The sequence below is a fragment of the Cetorhinus maximus genome, chromosome 30, assembly GCF_964194155.1.
Source record: "Cetorhinus maximus chromosome 30, sCetMax3.hap1.1, whole genome shotgun sequence".
In the NCBI taxonomy this organism is placed as follows: Eukaryota; Metazoa; Chordata; class Chondrichthyes; order Lamniformes; family Cetorhinidae; genus Cetorhinus; species Cetorhinus maximus.
In genome coordinates, this window is record NC_135908.1 from 19,732,386 (window position 1) to 19,748,014 (window position 15,629).

The 15,629-nt window shown below is 42.2% G+C and overlaps 1 protein-coding gene across 1 annotated transcript in view; it reads left to right on the forward strand.

Annotated features, from left to right (window-relative positions):
- Positions 1-14,776, forward strand: part of ptpn9a (protein tyrosine phosphatase non-receptor type 9a) — a 224,515-nt gene extending 209,739 nt beyond the window's left edge. Inside the window, exons 12-13 of the mRNA XM_078532553.1 lie at positions 6,599-6,806; positions 14,123-14,776. Coding sequence (XP_078388679.1) covers positions 6,599-6,806; positions 14,123-14,313 — 399 coding nt within the window. The 3' untranslated portion in view covers positions 14,314-14,776. The remainder of the gene's footprint in view (positions 1-6,598; positions 6,807-14,122) is intronic.
- Positions 14,777-15,629: the final 853 nt, after the last annotated feature.

Below are 15,629 nucleotides of genomic sequence, written 5' to 3' on the forward strand. Positions count from 1 at the left end.
ATATTAAATCCTGAATCAGAAAATCTTGCACTTATGACTAGAATATTAGCAAGAGGAGACTTGCTTTGCTTCATGTAAGCATAAAAACAGAAAATGCTGGAAATACTCAGTAGTTCTCTGTGGAGAGAGGAAACAGTGTTAGTGTTTCAGGTTGATGACTGGTCGTCAGAACGATACTGCCTGACCTCTTGCTAATTTGCAGCATTTCTGTTTTTGTTTGATTTCCAGCTCTGCAGTATTTCACTATTTTGTGTAGGCATGTTTGGTTATGTAGGCCAACCATTTCTCTGGTACAGTGTTAACCCCCAATGCTATGAGTCATTATTGTAACCTTTCCTTCAATTGTTTTTGCTGGTTTCCTCCAGAGTTTGAATGTGTGTGTATGTGTGTGTACTTTTAAATTGTTATTGGAATTTGGGCATTGTGAGCAGAGCCAGCATTTATTGCCCAGCCCCATTGGTCCTTGTGGCGGTGGTATAAGCCTCCTCCTTAAACCACTGCAATCTGTCTGGTGAAGGTGCTTTCATACTGCAGTTAGGGAGAGTGTTCCAGGATTTTGACCCAAAGCTGATATATGTCCCAAGTTAAGATGGTGTGTAATGCAGTTCCTATACGTCTTTTGCCCTTTGTCCTTTTAGATTTTGTAGATTTGGGAGAATCTTTTCTCTCTTTATGATAGTGCTCCTGTATGCTGGATCAGGACAAATGACTGTGTATATGACCATTGTAGTCTTGCTGAAGTAAGAAGCTAGCAACGGTCTTTCACATCAGGGGATCAAGAGTGCTGGTTTTTCATTGTTCTGACAGCTAAGTGTTTACATTGTAAAATGGTATGCGGGATAGATGTTTAGATATGCTACTGATCCTGAGATCCCCTGCCACAAGACTGACTTTGCTCCTGTGGTAGCTCTGTGAGTAAGTATATTGCTCATCATAAAACTATGAAAAGGTTTAAGTTGAATCCTCTGACTTGTGACTTCTCTTGTCAACTTGGCTCAATGTCAGCATTCTCACTTTGTGAGTGACTGGTTTTGGATTTAAGCCACATTTAATAATGATCAGTTCATCAAGGTATTTGGTAACAGAAGGTGTGCCAGTTGGCCGCTCGAGCCTGTTCCGCCATTCAGTTCAATCATGGTTGACCACTACCTCAGCTCCATTTACCCAGCTTTACTCTATATGCCTTGATACCCTTATGTAAAAATCAAATCGGTCTTGAAATTTCAATTGACCCATCATTCATAGTCTGTTTGGGAGGAGGAGAGCAAGAGTTTAAGATTTCTTTGTGTAAAGAAGTACTTCCTGATTTCACTCCTAATTACCTTGGCTCAGGTTGTGTCCACTTGTTCTGGACTGCCCTACCAGAGGAAATGGTATTTACCCTTTTTATTATTTATTGTTTTATACGACTGGATTAGAGCACCCCTCAACCTTTTAAACTCAAGGGAATAAAAACCATGTTAATGCAACCTATCCTCCTCACTTAACCTTTAAGTCCTGGTATAATTCTGGTGAATCTATGTTGCACCCATCCATTGTATCCTTCCTGAAATGCCATTTTACAAATGAGATGTTAAACTGCTGTGACCTTTTCATGTGGTTGTCAAAGATCCATGGGCATGATTTGAAGAAGATTAGGGGAGTTCTCTTGTCCATTAGTTAAATATTTGTCCCTCAACCAACATGACCATAAATAGATTATCTGGTCATTAATCTCTTGGCGGTTGATGGGAACTTGTTGTGTGCATATTAGTTGTCATATTTGCTTGCATAACTTTGTGGATAAAAAGTCAAGAAATATTTGTATATCATACCCATCACAGAGCCCTAACGTGCTTTACAGCAGTTAAATAACTTAGGAGTTTGGTCACTGTTGTTAGTAAGAAATGCACTGGCAATTTGTGCACAGCAAGCCCCCATAAACAGCAATATGATAATGACCTATTGAAGACTAAATATTGCCCAGGACACTGGGGAAATATCCCCTTCTATTCTGCACAGTAATGTTATGCCACGTACCTTCTAATTTATTTGTAGTGCACAGCAACTTAAAAGGGCCGACTTATGTGCAGCCTTCACAGGTGCTTTTGGGTTGCTGCATAGCCAATGGCTTTGAGATTGGCTGATTGGTTGACCAGTTGTTTTGTTGTTTGAGATAGACCGCGAACATTCTGGGAATTGACTAAATTTAAACACATTTGTGATATGATCAGGCTTAACCCTCTCTGTCTGATTTTTATGAACATAGGAACATAAATAGGAGTGGCCCCTCATACATGTTCAGCTATTCAATATGATCGTGACTGACCTTCGGTCTCAATGCCACTTTCCTAACCACTCCCATCCCTTGATTCCCTGAGAGCTCAAATATCTATTGGTCTCAGTCTCGAATACGTTCAACCATTGAGAAACCACAATCCTCTGGGGTAGAAAATTCCAAAGATTCACAACCCTTTGAGTGAAGACTCATAGGTGTTTACAGCACAAAAGGAGGCCATTCGGTCCATCTTGTCCACACCAGTTAACAAGGACCTGCCTACATAAATTCCATTTTCCTGCGCTTGGCCCATAGCCCTGGAGGCTATGGCAACGCAAGTGAATATCTGAATACTTCTTAAGTGCTACGAGAGTTTCTGACTTAACCACCCTTTCAGGCAGTGAGTTCCAGACTCCCACCACCCTCTTGGAGAAAAAAAAGCCCCTCAACTCCCCTCTTATCCTTCTATCACTTACATTATCATGAAGACATTTCATAACATGAAGACACTTCCCCTCATCTTAGTCCTAAATGATAGATCCCTTATCCTGATAGCTGTGGCCCTATGTTATAGATTCCCTAGACAGTGGAAACACCCTCTCACTATCAACTCTGTCAAGCCTCTTTAGAATCATGTGTGTTTCAGTGAGATCACCTCTCATTCTTCTAAACTCTAGAGAATGCAGTTGCAGTTCACTCAGCCTCTCATCATTGGAGACCCTCTCATCCCAGGAGCCAATCTAATGACCCTTTGCTGTACGGCTTCCGAGGCAAGGATATCCTTCCTTAGATATGGAGACCAAAAACTGCCCACAGTATTCCAGGTGGGGTCTCACCCAAAGCCCCGTATAATTGTAGCAATACTTCCTTATTCTTGTACTCCAGTCCCTTTGCAATAAAAAGCCAACATGCCATTTGCCTTCCTAATTGCTTGCTGTACCTGCATGCTAACTTTGTGTTCTTTGTGCAAACCAATAAGATAAAGAACATGTGGTGGGAAGGGAAAGCCCAAGAGATCCAACAATATGCTGACCATCATGGCATGCAAAGCTTCTTTGTAACCATGAGGGCCATCTACAGATGTGGATGTGCACTTGCGATGCCATGGCATACAAGCCTATGGGCCTAGTGCTGGAAAATGGGATTAGAATAGTTAGGTACTTGTTTGACCGGCACAGACTCAACGGGCCAAAGGGCCTTTTTCTGTGCTGTAGACCTCTATGACTCTATGACAAAATCCCTTTCACTCTCAGGATGGTGTTTCCCTTCTTAAGGATGACAATGCCATCCATCAATGCTGGAAAGAACACTTTGAACAACTGCTCAACTGTAAATCCACAGTGACAGCTGATACTCTCCAAGCCCTGTGGTAGAATTCGTTGGTGAACTACCAGCAATGAGAGAGCTGCACAAAGCAATCAAATGGATGAAAAATGGCAAAGCCTGTGGCCCCAATGGTGTTCCAACTGAGGTCTTCAAAACTGGTGGGTTTTTGTCACATCAAGGCTCCATGTACTCATTAGGAGGAAAAAGAACCCCCTCCCCCCACAACTACAGGAGTGCAACAATTGTAACTATCTTCAAGAAGAGAGATAAATCATGCTGTGGAAACTATCAAGGTATTTCTCTCTTGTCCAGGGAAAATCAAGACACACATTCTCCTGAATCACCTACCTCTGGTGTCCGAGGAAATCCTGCCAGAGACACTGTAGGTTTAGACCTTCCAGAGGAACTTCTGATATGGTCTTCGTTGCCAGACAAATCCAAGAAAAATGTCAAGAACACCAGGAACTCTTCATTGCATTCATTGACTTGACCAAAGCATTTGACTCAGTAAATCATGAGGCCCTGGGGATTGTGCTCCAAAGATTTGTAAGTCCAAGAAGCTTCACCACAACCTGCAGTTGCTTCACGATGATATGACTGAAAAAGTCTTGAGTGGAATTTGAAATGATGCCCTGAAAATCCAGACCAGGGTAAAGCAAGGCTGTGTGATAGCTCCCATACTGTTTACAATCTACCTGGCAGTGACTATTCACCTCATGAAAGATTAACTGCCATCTGCTGTCGGTATTAAATACCACCTAGATGGAAAACTCTTTAACCTCAGTTGCCTTCATGCCAAAACTAAATTGATCACCATAGATATGCATGATCTACAGTTTGCAGGTGGCTGCTGTGTTGTTACCCACTCTGCACCAGGTTTGTAAGCCACTCTCGCTCTCTTCAATTCTGCATACAAGAGACTCAGTCTGCCTTTGAATGTTGTCAAAACAAAATTCTTATCAACCCACACCTGGTTAGCCAAATATTACACCGTGCATATATGTTGAAGCAGAGACTCTGGAATATGTTGAGCACTTCCCATACCTTGGCAGCCACCCCTCTCAAAAGGCCATCATCCAACACCGGATCAGCTGCACCAGCTCAGGCTTCTGCAAACCAAGGCAGCAAGTGTTTGACAACAAAGACCTCCGCAAATCAACACAAGTCCTGGTGTACAGAGCAATTTTCGCCACCACACTCCTGTACTACAGTGAGACCTGGACTGTGTATCAGTGACACATAGAAGGCCATAGAAATTCCATCATCAGCGCCTCCACTGCATCCTCAGAATTCAATGGAAGGACTACCCTTGAAGCCAACTCCACAGTCAGGAAAAACATATGCAAAATTAACTGCAGTGGACTGGACACTGTGTCCAGATGGCCAAAAAACTGTCTCCCCTACTAGATCCTTTATTCTGAACGCTCAAATGGCCAAAGTTCCAAGGGAGGACAAAGAAAACATTTCAAAGACACTCTGAAGGTCTCCTTGAAGCGCAACAGCGTTGACATTAATAACAGGGAGGAGCTTGCTACCAATCATTCAGAATGGTGACAAAATTGTCCAACAAGCTGCTTCATGTTTTGAGTCCCAAAGTCTCAATGATGATGCAGAGCAGCGGCAGAGAAGGAAAGAAAAGGAAGCAGTTCCAAAGGATTTAGTGGGACCTAGATCAAGATCCCACTACTCCACAGGACATCCTGCACCATGTGCCCAAAGAACTGTGGGTTGCGAATCGGCCTGTTCAGTCACATGAAAACCCATGGCAGAAACTCATGACCCTAACTAGATGTCATCCTTGAATCGAGGGACAGCTGATGACACCCAGGTCCTTCTGAACATTAACATTTGAAAGTTTCACACCTTTTTAAAAAAAAACTTTTTTCTAATATTACCACCAAAGTGAATAACCTCACATTTGTTGACATTATACACTATCTGCCATCTTGTTATCAACTCAGTTAACCTGTCTAAATCACATTGCAGCCACTTTGTATCCTCCTCACAGCTTACATTCCCATCCAACTTTATATCATCTGCAAATTTAGATACATTACTCTTCGTCTGAGTCTTGAATATAGATTGTAAATAGTTGAGACCCCAACACTGATCCTTGTGGCACTCCACTAGTTACAGCCTGCCAACTTGGAAATTCCCCATTGTTCCCTACTCTCTGCTTCCTTGTCTGTTAACCAATCTTCTGTCTATGCTAATATATTACCCCCAACTCCATAAGCCCTTATCTTCTGTGTTAACTTTTTACGTGGCACCTTAGCGAATGCTTTTTGGAAATCCAAATATACTAAACCTACTGGTTCTCTTTATCAACCCCACCAGTTACATTCTCAAAAAACTCGTAATTTGTCAATTTTCCTTTTGCAGGACCATATTGACTTTATCTGATCATACTGAGAGTTTCTAAGTGCATTAAGAATTGATTCAGTAGTTCCCCACGACTGATGTCAGACCCACCATCACCTTCACAAGAGCTATTAGGGGTGGGCAACAACCTTGCCAATGAGGCTCGCATCCTCATGAATAAGAAAAAGGTTAACTGTTTTCTACCTCTCGTGGTAATGCTCACATGACTTTAGCATTTGTTGCAGTTACATGATGGTTGGCTGGCAATCTACTTACGGGCGATTGCTAATGATCCTTAAATCAGCCAGCAGTTGGGGTGCAAGAGCAGCTCCAACTTTTGCAGATGCAGGTCTGCTGTACACAGTAGGCTTCAACTCCTGCCTTTTCCATCAGGAGGTGTTTGGCAGTGATTGTGAGCTTCTCCATCAAGGTACAGCGATTGGCCGGCAAGTCACACCAGCCTGTTGGTCAACTTTAAGGACATCAGCAAAATTCAGTGAAATAGTTGCTTGCCCACTCTCTTGGACAGTGAGCAGCGCCTAATGCATGTGTAAACTATGGGTTGAAAAGGAAAAAAAAAGTTTTAAAAGAATTACATATCACTGAACCGAAGAATTGTATTTATGCTGGTTTTAATTTTCTTCTCTATCACAGTCCTACGAGAGACGCCAGGTGATTCACTTCCAGTACCTGAGCTGGCCAGATTATGGTGTCCCATCTTCAGCGACAGCTCTCATTGACTTTCGGTCAGCTGTCCGACAGCAACAAGGTCTCTCTGTCCAAAGCCTGGGCAACAGGTGGAAGGGACACCCTGGAGGACCACCCATAGTCGTCCACTGCAGTGCTGGCATTGGGAGAACTGGTATAGTATAGAACATCTAAGACATGCTGTATTATGAGGGTGGGGGGAGGGGGAAGAGACAGTGGAGCGACATACTCAGTATACCAATAATTCTCAACTCTGAGGCAGGTGTTGCACATCTCATTGTGCTATTTTTACACACTACAGGAAAAGCCATGAAACTTTACGATTGCTCCACACCCCTCAATAAAACTTTTAATTGAACAGAGATGGTCCGATATGACTTTTAACATTTTAAATTGCTGCTGTCCTGTAACAAATTCCTAACATGGCTTTTAGCTCAGGCAGTGTGCTCTGGGAAAGGGACAACTTTTTGCAAAGTGAGCTTTTCTTTTTTAAAAAAAAAATGTATTGTGCAAATTTTTTCTGAGTAAACTTATCCAGCATTGTTGGAGTAACTCTCCAGTGGTATTATGGAAGGCAGTTGACCTCTTGTGTCTGGAGTTTGCAGTGCAAAAAAAATCCCAGAAAATTTCTAATAGGGGTCATACAAATGCCATCTGTGCTCTTGATCAGCGCCTTATAATCTGCAAGGGATAGGTTTACACTGTGGGCATTTTTTATCTTAAGGATCATAAAGTTAATCTGCCCTGCAACTATTCTAGTATTTCTGATCTCTTTGCTTCCTGTGCAATGTGACAATTAGTGTGAGAGCTGCCCTGTAATAATTAATAAGTTGCTGAAATGCCCCCTTCCCAGCTTTTATGTAATCTCTTGCCTATGCCCCCAGCCCACACTCCTCCACTTTCTGATAATTGCATTGGCTGCAAGAGCAGGTCAAAAGCTGGATATTCTGCAGTGAGTAACTCAACTCCTGACTCCCGCAAAGCCAGTCCACCAACTACAAGTCAGGAGTATGATGGAATACTCTCCACTTGCCTGGATGGGTGCAGCTCCTAAAACACGCAAGAAGCTCAACACTATCCAGGACAAAGCAGTCCACTTGATTGTCATCCCATCTGCTATCTTAAATATTCACTTCCTTCACCAACCTGGCAGTGTGAACCATCTGCAAGTTGAACTGCAACAACTAGCCAACTCTTTGGCAGCACCTTCCAAGCCCCCTAAACTCTACCACCTGGAAGGACAAGGGCAGCAAGTGCATGGAAACACCGCTACCTGCAAATTCCATTTCAAGTTGCACACCATCTTGACTTGGAACTATGTCTTTGTTTCTTCATCATCGATGGGACAGAATTCTAGAAAGCCCTCCCTAACAGCACAGTGGGTTTACCTATACTACACAGACTACAGTTGTTCAAGAAGATGACTCACCACCATCTTCTCTGGGGTGTTTAGGAATGGGTAATAATTGCTGGCTGTGCCAGTGACACCCATGTCCCGCAAATTAATTTAAAACAAAACCAATCAGTTAAGATACCAGAGACCATAGCTTCATTGGAGCTGTTGTTTCCAGTTGCTTATAATAACAGAGTGAGCTTCAATAAGTGTTTGCGTTTGAGCCCCGATGGTTCAGTTTTGCTCCACATCCAAGTTCCAAGATTCTGGCAGTATATGTCTGCCATCTGATACCTTGTCCGCTTCTTCACTATTGCCATGGTATTGTTGCCCTGTTATTTCTGTTCCTAATCAGCTTTGACAGACCACATCATGAACAGCACAAACTTTCTGCAGCTTTGGTATTTGGTGCTACCTAGTGGTAAATCTGTAGATCATCAACTGCAGTGATTGGCTAAGGCCAAACACACTTTTGTACCTTGGCTTATGATACAACTTGTGTACATACAGTGTAACTGCTTAGAATTACATCGCATTTACAGCACAGAAATAGGCCATTTGGCCCAACTGGTTCATGCTGACATTTATGTTCCACCCGAGCCACCTCCTGCCCTTCATTACACCCTATCAACGTATCCTTTCTCCCTCATGTACTTACCTAGCTTTCTCTAGAATCATAACACAGAAGGAGACTATTCAACCCATTGAATCTGTGCTATCTCTTTTAAAGAGCAATCCTGTTAATTCCACTCTCTAGCTCTTTCCCTATTTATTTGCAATTTCTTCTCCTTTGAGTATTGATCCAATTCTTTTTTGAAAGCTATTATTGAAACTGTATTCACCACCCTTTCAGACTGTGCACTCCAAATCCTAACCACTAGTTACATAAACATTTTTCTTCACGGTGACTTCTGCTCTTTTTGGCAATCACTTTAACCCTGTGCCCTGAGCAATTCATCTCAGTTACTCCTTGTGATAGTGAGTTCCAAATTCCCACCACACTCTGGATAAAGAGTTCCTCCTGAATTTCCTATTGGATTTATTAGTGACTATCTTATATTTATGGCCCACTAGTTTTGGCTTCCCCCCTCAAGTGGAAACATCATCTCTACTTCTAATCATTTAGACCTCTTCGTAAAGTCCTCTATCAGATTACCTCCTCAGTCTTCAATTTTCTAAAGAGAGCCTCAGCTTCTTCAATCTCCCATGTTAGAACCTCTCAGTTCTGGTCTCATCCTAAGACTGAGTGACTTTGCCAGGCCACTTCAAAGGATAGTTAAGAATCAACCCTGTTGGGTGTATAAAGATGTAGAGGATGTGACTGCTAGATACATTCAGTGTTACTTTGGGATGCAACTGATGTGCACATATTACTATAGCAGGGATTCTTAAACCGTGAGTCATGACCCCCAGTGGGTCTGCCAGAGGAACAATTGGGGCCATGAGCTCCAACTCTTGTAAGAAAGGTACTGCAATAATTATGGGTGATTTTAATCTACATATAGATTGGACAAATCCGATTGGTAAAGGTTCTGGACAGTTTCTTAGAGCAGCACATTTTAGAGCCAGACAGAGCAAGCTATTCTAGACCTGGTAATATGCAATGAGACAGAATTATGACCTCATAATTCTGTAAAGAAGCAATGATCTTAACATGGTTGAATTTCGCATTCAGCTCAAGGGTGATAAGTGTGGGTCTAAGACTAGTGTTTTAAATTTAAATGAAGGCAATTATAAGGGTATGAAGGCAGAGTTGGCTACAGGTTAAAGGGTAGGATAGTAAAGATGCAGTGGCGAGCATTTAGAGATATTTCCTAACATTCAAATAAAGATACATTCCAGTGAGAAAAGAAGACTGTTTGCGAAGGACACACCATCCGTGGCTAACTAACAAAGTTAAGGATAGTATCAAATTGAAAGAAAAAGCATATGATTCTGCGAAGATTAGTGGTAGGCCTGAAAATTGGACAGAATTAAAAATCAGCAGAGTGGTGGAAAAATTAATGAAGGAGAAATTAGACTTTGAGAGAAAGCTAGAAATATAAAAATGGATAGTAAGTTTTTCAACAAGTATTAAAAGAGAAAAGAGTAACTAAAGTGAGTGTTAGTTCTCTAGAGTGAGAGTCTGGGGAATTAATAGTGGGAAATAAGGTAATGGTGGAAGCTTTGAACAGATTTTTTATCTGTCTTCACCATGGAAGACACAAAGAGCATCCTAGAAATACTTGTCATTCAAGAGGTGAAAGGGACGTAGCAACTTAAAACAATTCCAATCACTGGGGAAAAGGTACTGAAAAATATATTAGAACTAAAGACTAACAAGACCCCAGGACCTGATGCCTGGCATTCTAGAGTCTTAAAAGAAGCAATTGCTGAGATGGTAGATGCATTGGTTGTAATTTTCCAATATTCTCTTGATCCTGGAAAGGTCCCATTAGATTGGAAAATAGGGAATGTGACTTTGACCATGGAGGAAGATCATGTCCAACTCGCATCTTAGCCATAGGAGTGCACTTTCCAATAAGGGTCTTTGGATACCAGGCAGCAACAAAATTTGCATTTATATAGCTTCTTAAACATAACAAAATATTCCAACATGCTTCACAAGAATGTTACCAGACAAAATTTGATGCTATGCCACGTAAGGAGGTATTGGGATAGATGATCAAATGCTTGGTCACAGAGCTAAATTTTAAGAAGCATCATAAAGGAGAAAAGAGAGGGACAGGGAGCTTTCGGGAAGGAATTCCAGAGCTTCGGAGCTAGACGCTGAAAGCATGGCTGCCAATGAGGGAAATTGGGGATGTACAAGAGGCCATTGCAGGAGTGCAGACATCTCTGAAAGTTATGTAGCTGGAGGAGATTACAGAGATGGGGAGAGGTGAAGTGATGGAGGGATTTTAACACAAAGATGAGAATTTTTTAATTGTTAAATTGCTTTCCGAGGTCAAGTGTAGGTGATTGATCATAGGGTGATGGATGACAGAACTTGGTTTCAGTTAGGATATGGCATCAAAGTTTTGGATGAGCTCAGACTTACAAAGGGTACAAGGTTAGAGGCTGCCCAAGAGGACATTGAAAGGGTGCAGAGGTAACAAAAGCATGGGTGCTGAGGGTTTCAGCTGCAGTTGGACTGAGGTAGGAGTGGGTCAGGACAATATTTTACTGGGTACTGTAATCACAAGAGAAAACACAGACCTGGGCATACTGGGTACAGTAATTAGGAATATAGTAATAGTCATTATTGATGTTGGGGAACCCTGTTGTGCTTAAATGCACTACACAATGTAGCAGAAACTATGCAGTCCACAGCCAGATTTATTCTCTATAAACCCTTCAGAGCTTTACACACGTATGTCAAATCTCCTCTAAACCTTCTCTGTTTTAAGGAGAAAAACTCCAGCTTCTCCTATCTGGCTGTGTAATCCCTTGAATTACTCCAGCAGACCTCCACCGTACCCTCTCCAAAGCCACCACACCCTTCTCAAAGCATGGTGCCCGGAATTGGGCACAGTTCTCCAGCTGGGATTGAATCAATACCTTATATAGGTTTAGCATAACTTCCTGGTCTTTGCACTCCATGCCTCTACCTATAAAACCCGCTTTCCTGCTCGTTCCCCATAGCCCTGAAAATATTTTTCCCTGAAGTATCCAATTCTGTTTTGAAAGTTACTGAATCTGCTCTCATCAGCCTTTCACACAGTGCATTTCAGATCACAACAACTCAGCACAACGTTCAGCACCATTCGCGACTCCTCAGATATTGAAGCAGTCCATGTCCAAATGCAGCAAGACCTGGACAATATCCAGGCTTGGGCTGACAAGTGGCAAGTAACTTTCATGCCTCACAAGTGCTAGGCAATGACCATCTCCAACAAGAGAGAATCTAACCATCGTCCCTTGACATTCAATGGCATTACCATTGCTGAGTTCCCCACTATCAACATCCAGGGGGTTACCATTGACCAGAAACTGAACTGGACTAGCCTTATAAATACTGTGGCTACAAGAGCAGGTCAGTGGTTAGGGATCCTGTGGCGAATAACTCACCTCATGACTCCCTAAAGCCTGTGCACCATCTACAAGGCACAGGTCTGGAGTGTGATGGAATACTCCCCACTTACCTGGATGAGTGCAGCTCCCACAACACTCAAGAAACTTGACACCATCCAGGACAAAGCAGCCCGTTTGATTGGCACCCCATCCACAAACATTCACTCCCTCCGACACACAGTAGCAGCAGTGCGTGCCATCTACATGATGCACTGCAGGAATTCACCAAACCTCTTTAGACAGTACCTTCCAAACCCACATCCACTACCATCTAGAAGGATAAGGGCAGCAGATACATGGGAACACCACCACCTGGAAGTTCCCCTCCAAGTCACTCACCATCCTGACTTGGAAATATATCGCCGTTCCTTCACTGTGGTTGGGTCCAAATCTTGAAACTCCCTTCCTAACCGCACTGTGGGTGTACCTACACCACATGGACTACAGCAGTTCAAGAAGTCAGCTCACCACCACTTTCTCAAGGGCAATTAGGGATGGGCAATAAATGCTGGCCCAGCCAGCGAAGCCCACATCCCATGAATGAATTTTTTAAAAACTTGCTGTTTGAAAAAATCTTTCTACATGTTGCTTCTGATTCATTTGTCAATCACCTTAAACCTGTATGCTCTGGTTCCCCATCCTCTGCCACTGGAAACAGTTTGACCTTATTTGCTTTGTCAAAACCATCCATGATTTTGAACACCTCCATCAAATCTCCTCAACCTTCTGTGTTCAAAAGAGAACAATGCCAACTTCTCCAGCCTCTCCGCATAATTGAAATCCCTCATCCCTGGCATCATTCTAGCAAATCTCCTGTTTGATAAGGTTTCCCTCCGTAGTCTTCCATTAGGGAATTTTCACAGGAGGTACACACAATGAGTACAATCAATGGCCAGATTAATTTTTGAAAAGTTCAACAGATTTTCCTTAAATGAGTTCATAGAGAGCATAGGGACTAAGGTTTGTGGGAGGTTGTTCCAGTCCTTAATTGTTCTGCGCACTCTCTAAGGACTTGACATGACTATTAAAATGTGGTGCCAGGACTCGAATATACTAACCAGTGTTTTGTAAAGGTTTAACAGAACTTTCTTGCTTCTGTGCTCTCTACCCCTATCAATAAAGGAACCCATGCACATCCCAACTTGTCCTGCCGCAATCAAAGGCTTTGCACATGAACCTACAGGTTTCTATGTCTCTGCACCCCCTTTAAAATTGTACCAGGTTTATATTGCCTCTCCTTATTCCTCCTACCAAAATATTTCACTTTACACTTCTTTGCATTAACTTTCATTTGCCACGGGTCTGTCCATTTTACCAAAATATACCCTTCTGAATCTGTTACTATCCTCCTGATTGTTTACTACATTTCAAAGTTTCACGTCATCTGCAAACTTTGAAATTATGCCCTATATACACAAGTTCAGGTTATTAATATATATCGAAAAGAGTAGTGCTGTCAATACCAAACCCTGGGCAACAACATTGTGTATTGCTCTCCAGTCTGCAATCAAGTTTTCATCATTACTCTCTGCTTTCTGTCCCTTACCCAATTTTGTACCCATGCTGCCACTGTCCCTTTAATCCCATTGGCTTGAATTTCGCTAACAAGTCTAGTATGTGGTACTTTGTCAAATGCCTTTTGAAAATCAATTTACACAACATTGACCATACTATCCTCTGCAACCTTTTCTGTTACTTCTGGCTATACTGAACTCACTAATCATGGGAGAATATCCAGATTTGGGTGTGATGCTCAGGGAGCAGATAGCAACATTTGGAGACAGAATGCCAAGGAGACATTTAATTTACCTGAATAGACGTGTAGATTAAAGATTGTGATTCAAACAAATATACTGTCGCAGCTTGCTGTGTAGTCGAGTGTTCTTATAAACTTTATTTGATAGAAGTTGTGCTCGTTGTGTAAGTGTAAACTTCTGCTAAATTAAATGGCAATAGCTATCTGCTGCTTGTTAGATGTGTTCTGCTCAGTCCCTGCACTTATGCTGCTTACTTTTTCTCTCCAGGCACTCTGTGTACTCTGGACATATGCCTTTCTCAGCTGGAAGATGTGGGTACTCTCAACATATACCAAACCGTCCGAAGGATGCGAACGCAACGAGCCTTCAGCATCCAGACTCCTGATCAGTACTACTTCTGTTACACAGCAATTATCGAGCATGCTCAGAGGCAAAACCTACTGTCAGCCAATCATTAACGAGAGAATCTCCCCCTCCCCTCCCCTCCCCTCCCACATAGATCATATACCACTTCTGCACACTTGCAGATGAGTTCTACTAATATACTTCTAGTACATCTGTAGACGTCCACCTTTTGCGATTGTACAAGATCCTAGAATTAGTACTAGCCTTAACTACTTGGATAGAACTTATTTTACAATGGTTTAATGCCATCGTACCAGTAGCCATCTTCATGGAGCATATAGACTTTCCCTGAAGAAAATATGTTACAATTCATTTATTCCAATAATGTAGCATTAGAAATAAAATCTACGGTACAGGAGACATGAATGACCAATGAGAAATGAAGGCGATCATTTTTGCAGAGACTGAAACCACAATCTTTAGGCACCATGTAGCTCCAAATTGAAATTCTGTAATGCGTCGTCTGTGGACCAGACTTCTCTCTTTTTCTGAAAAAGAAACTTGTTTATGACATACAAAAAAAACAAAAAAATTACCTCAAGCATCGTCTGAGGATTAGCAGAAAGTACCGAGTTGTACTCTGTTACCTTGGGCCAAGATTACCATTGGGAATGCCACACGGACTCTCGACCCCGGAGGCAGTTCTCACGTCAGCGTCATTCACGAGACGAGCTGGAGAGTAAGACAACGTCAGCTGAGCTGTGTATTTGTCACTGATGTCCGTGCCTGTGAGATGAGTTTATTCTTTGTGCCTTCTCGTCTTTTATTCCTAGTTGGGGCTGTATAGTACACGCAGCCAAAGTATTATTCGAAGCGAAACCTTTCTCTCAGGGGAACTTCGTTTTCTTCCCTTTTCCTTTCTCAATGTCTCTTTTTCTCTCTCCTAGTTAGGTTTGGTTTAATAAGACCGCAATGATGACCCAACCTACAGTTCTGTTTTGAAAAGCTGCAGCTCCCACTCTCTCCCAGAGGCTTCCTTCAAGCTGCATTTGAGAGCAGAGGAGTTTAACACAGCTGGGCAAAAACCCTCTTGCTCATCACTTCCTCAGTTAACCCTTAACACAGGTTCTCCATAAACACTGAGCTGAATTAGTCATCTGATCTGGTTTATCTCAAACTGCCTGTGCCATCAGGACTTTGTCACTTGTCAGAAATTCCTGTGACATCATAAATATGTTACGGCATGACTTAATGTCATTAATGGTGTCTCTGCACAGAACAAGTCCTGCATTTTAAGTAAGTTTATATGTATATATTATTGGATCATCATTTTCTGCACTCACCCAATTTTCTTATAGTTCATGAAGCCTATTATTATGGATGGCATTTTCCTATATCTTTGAGCATTATTACTGCTTTTTCAGCAACC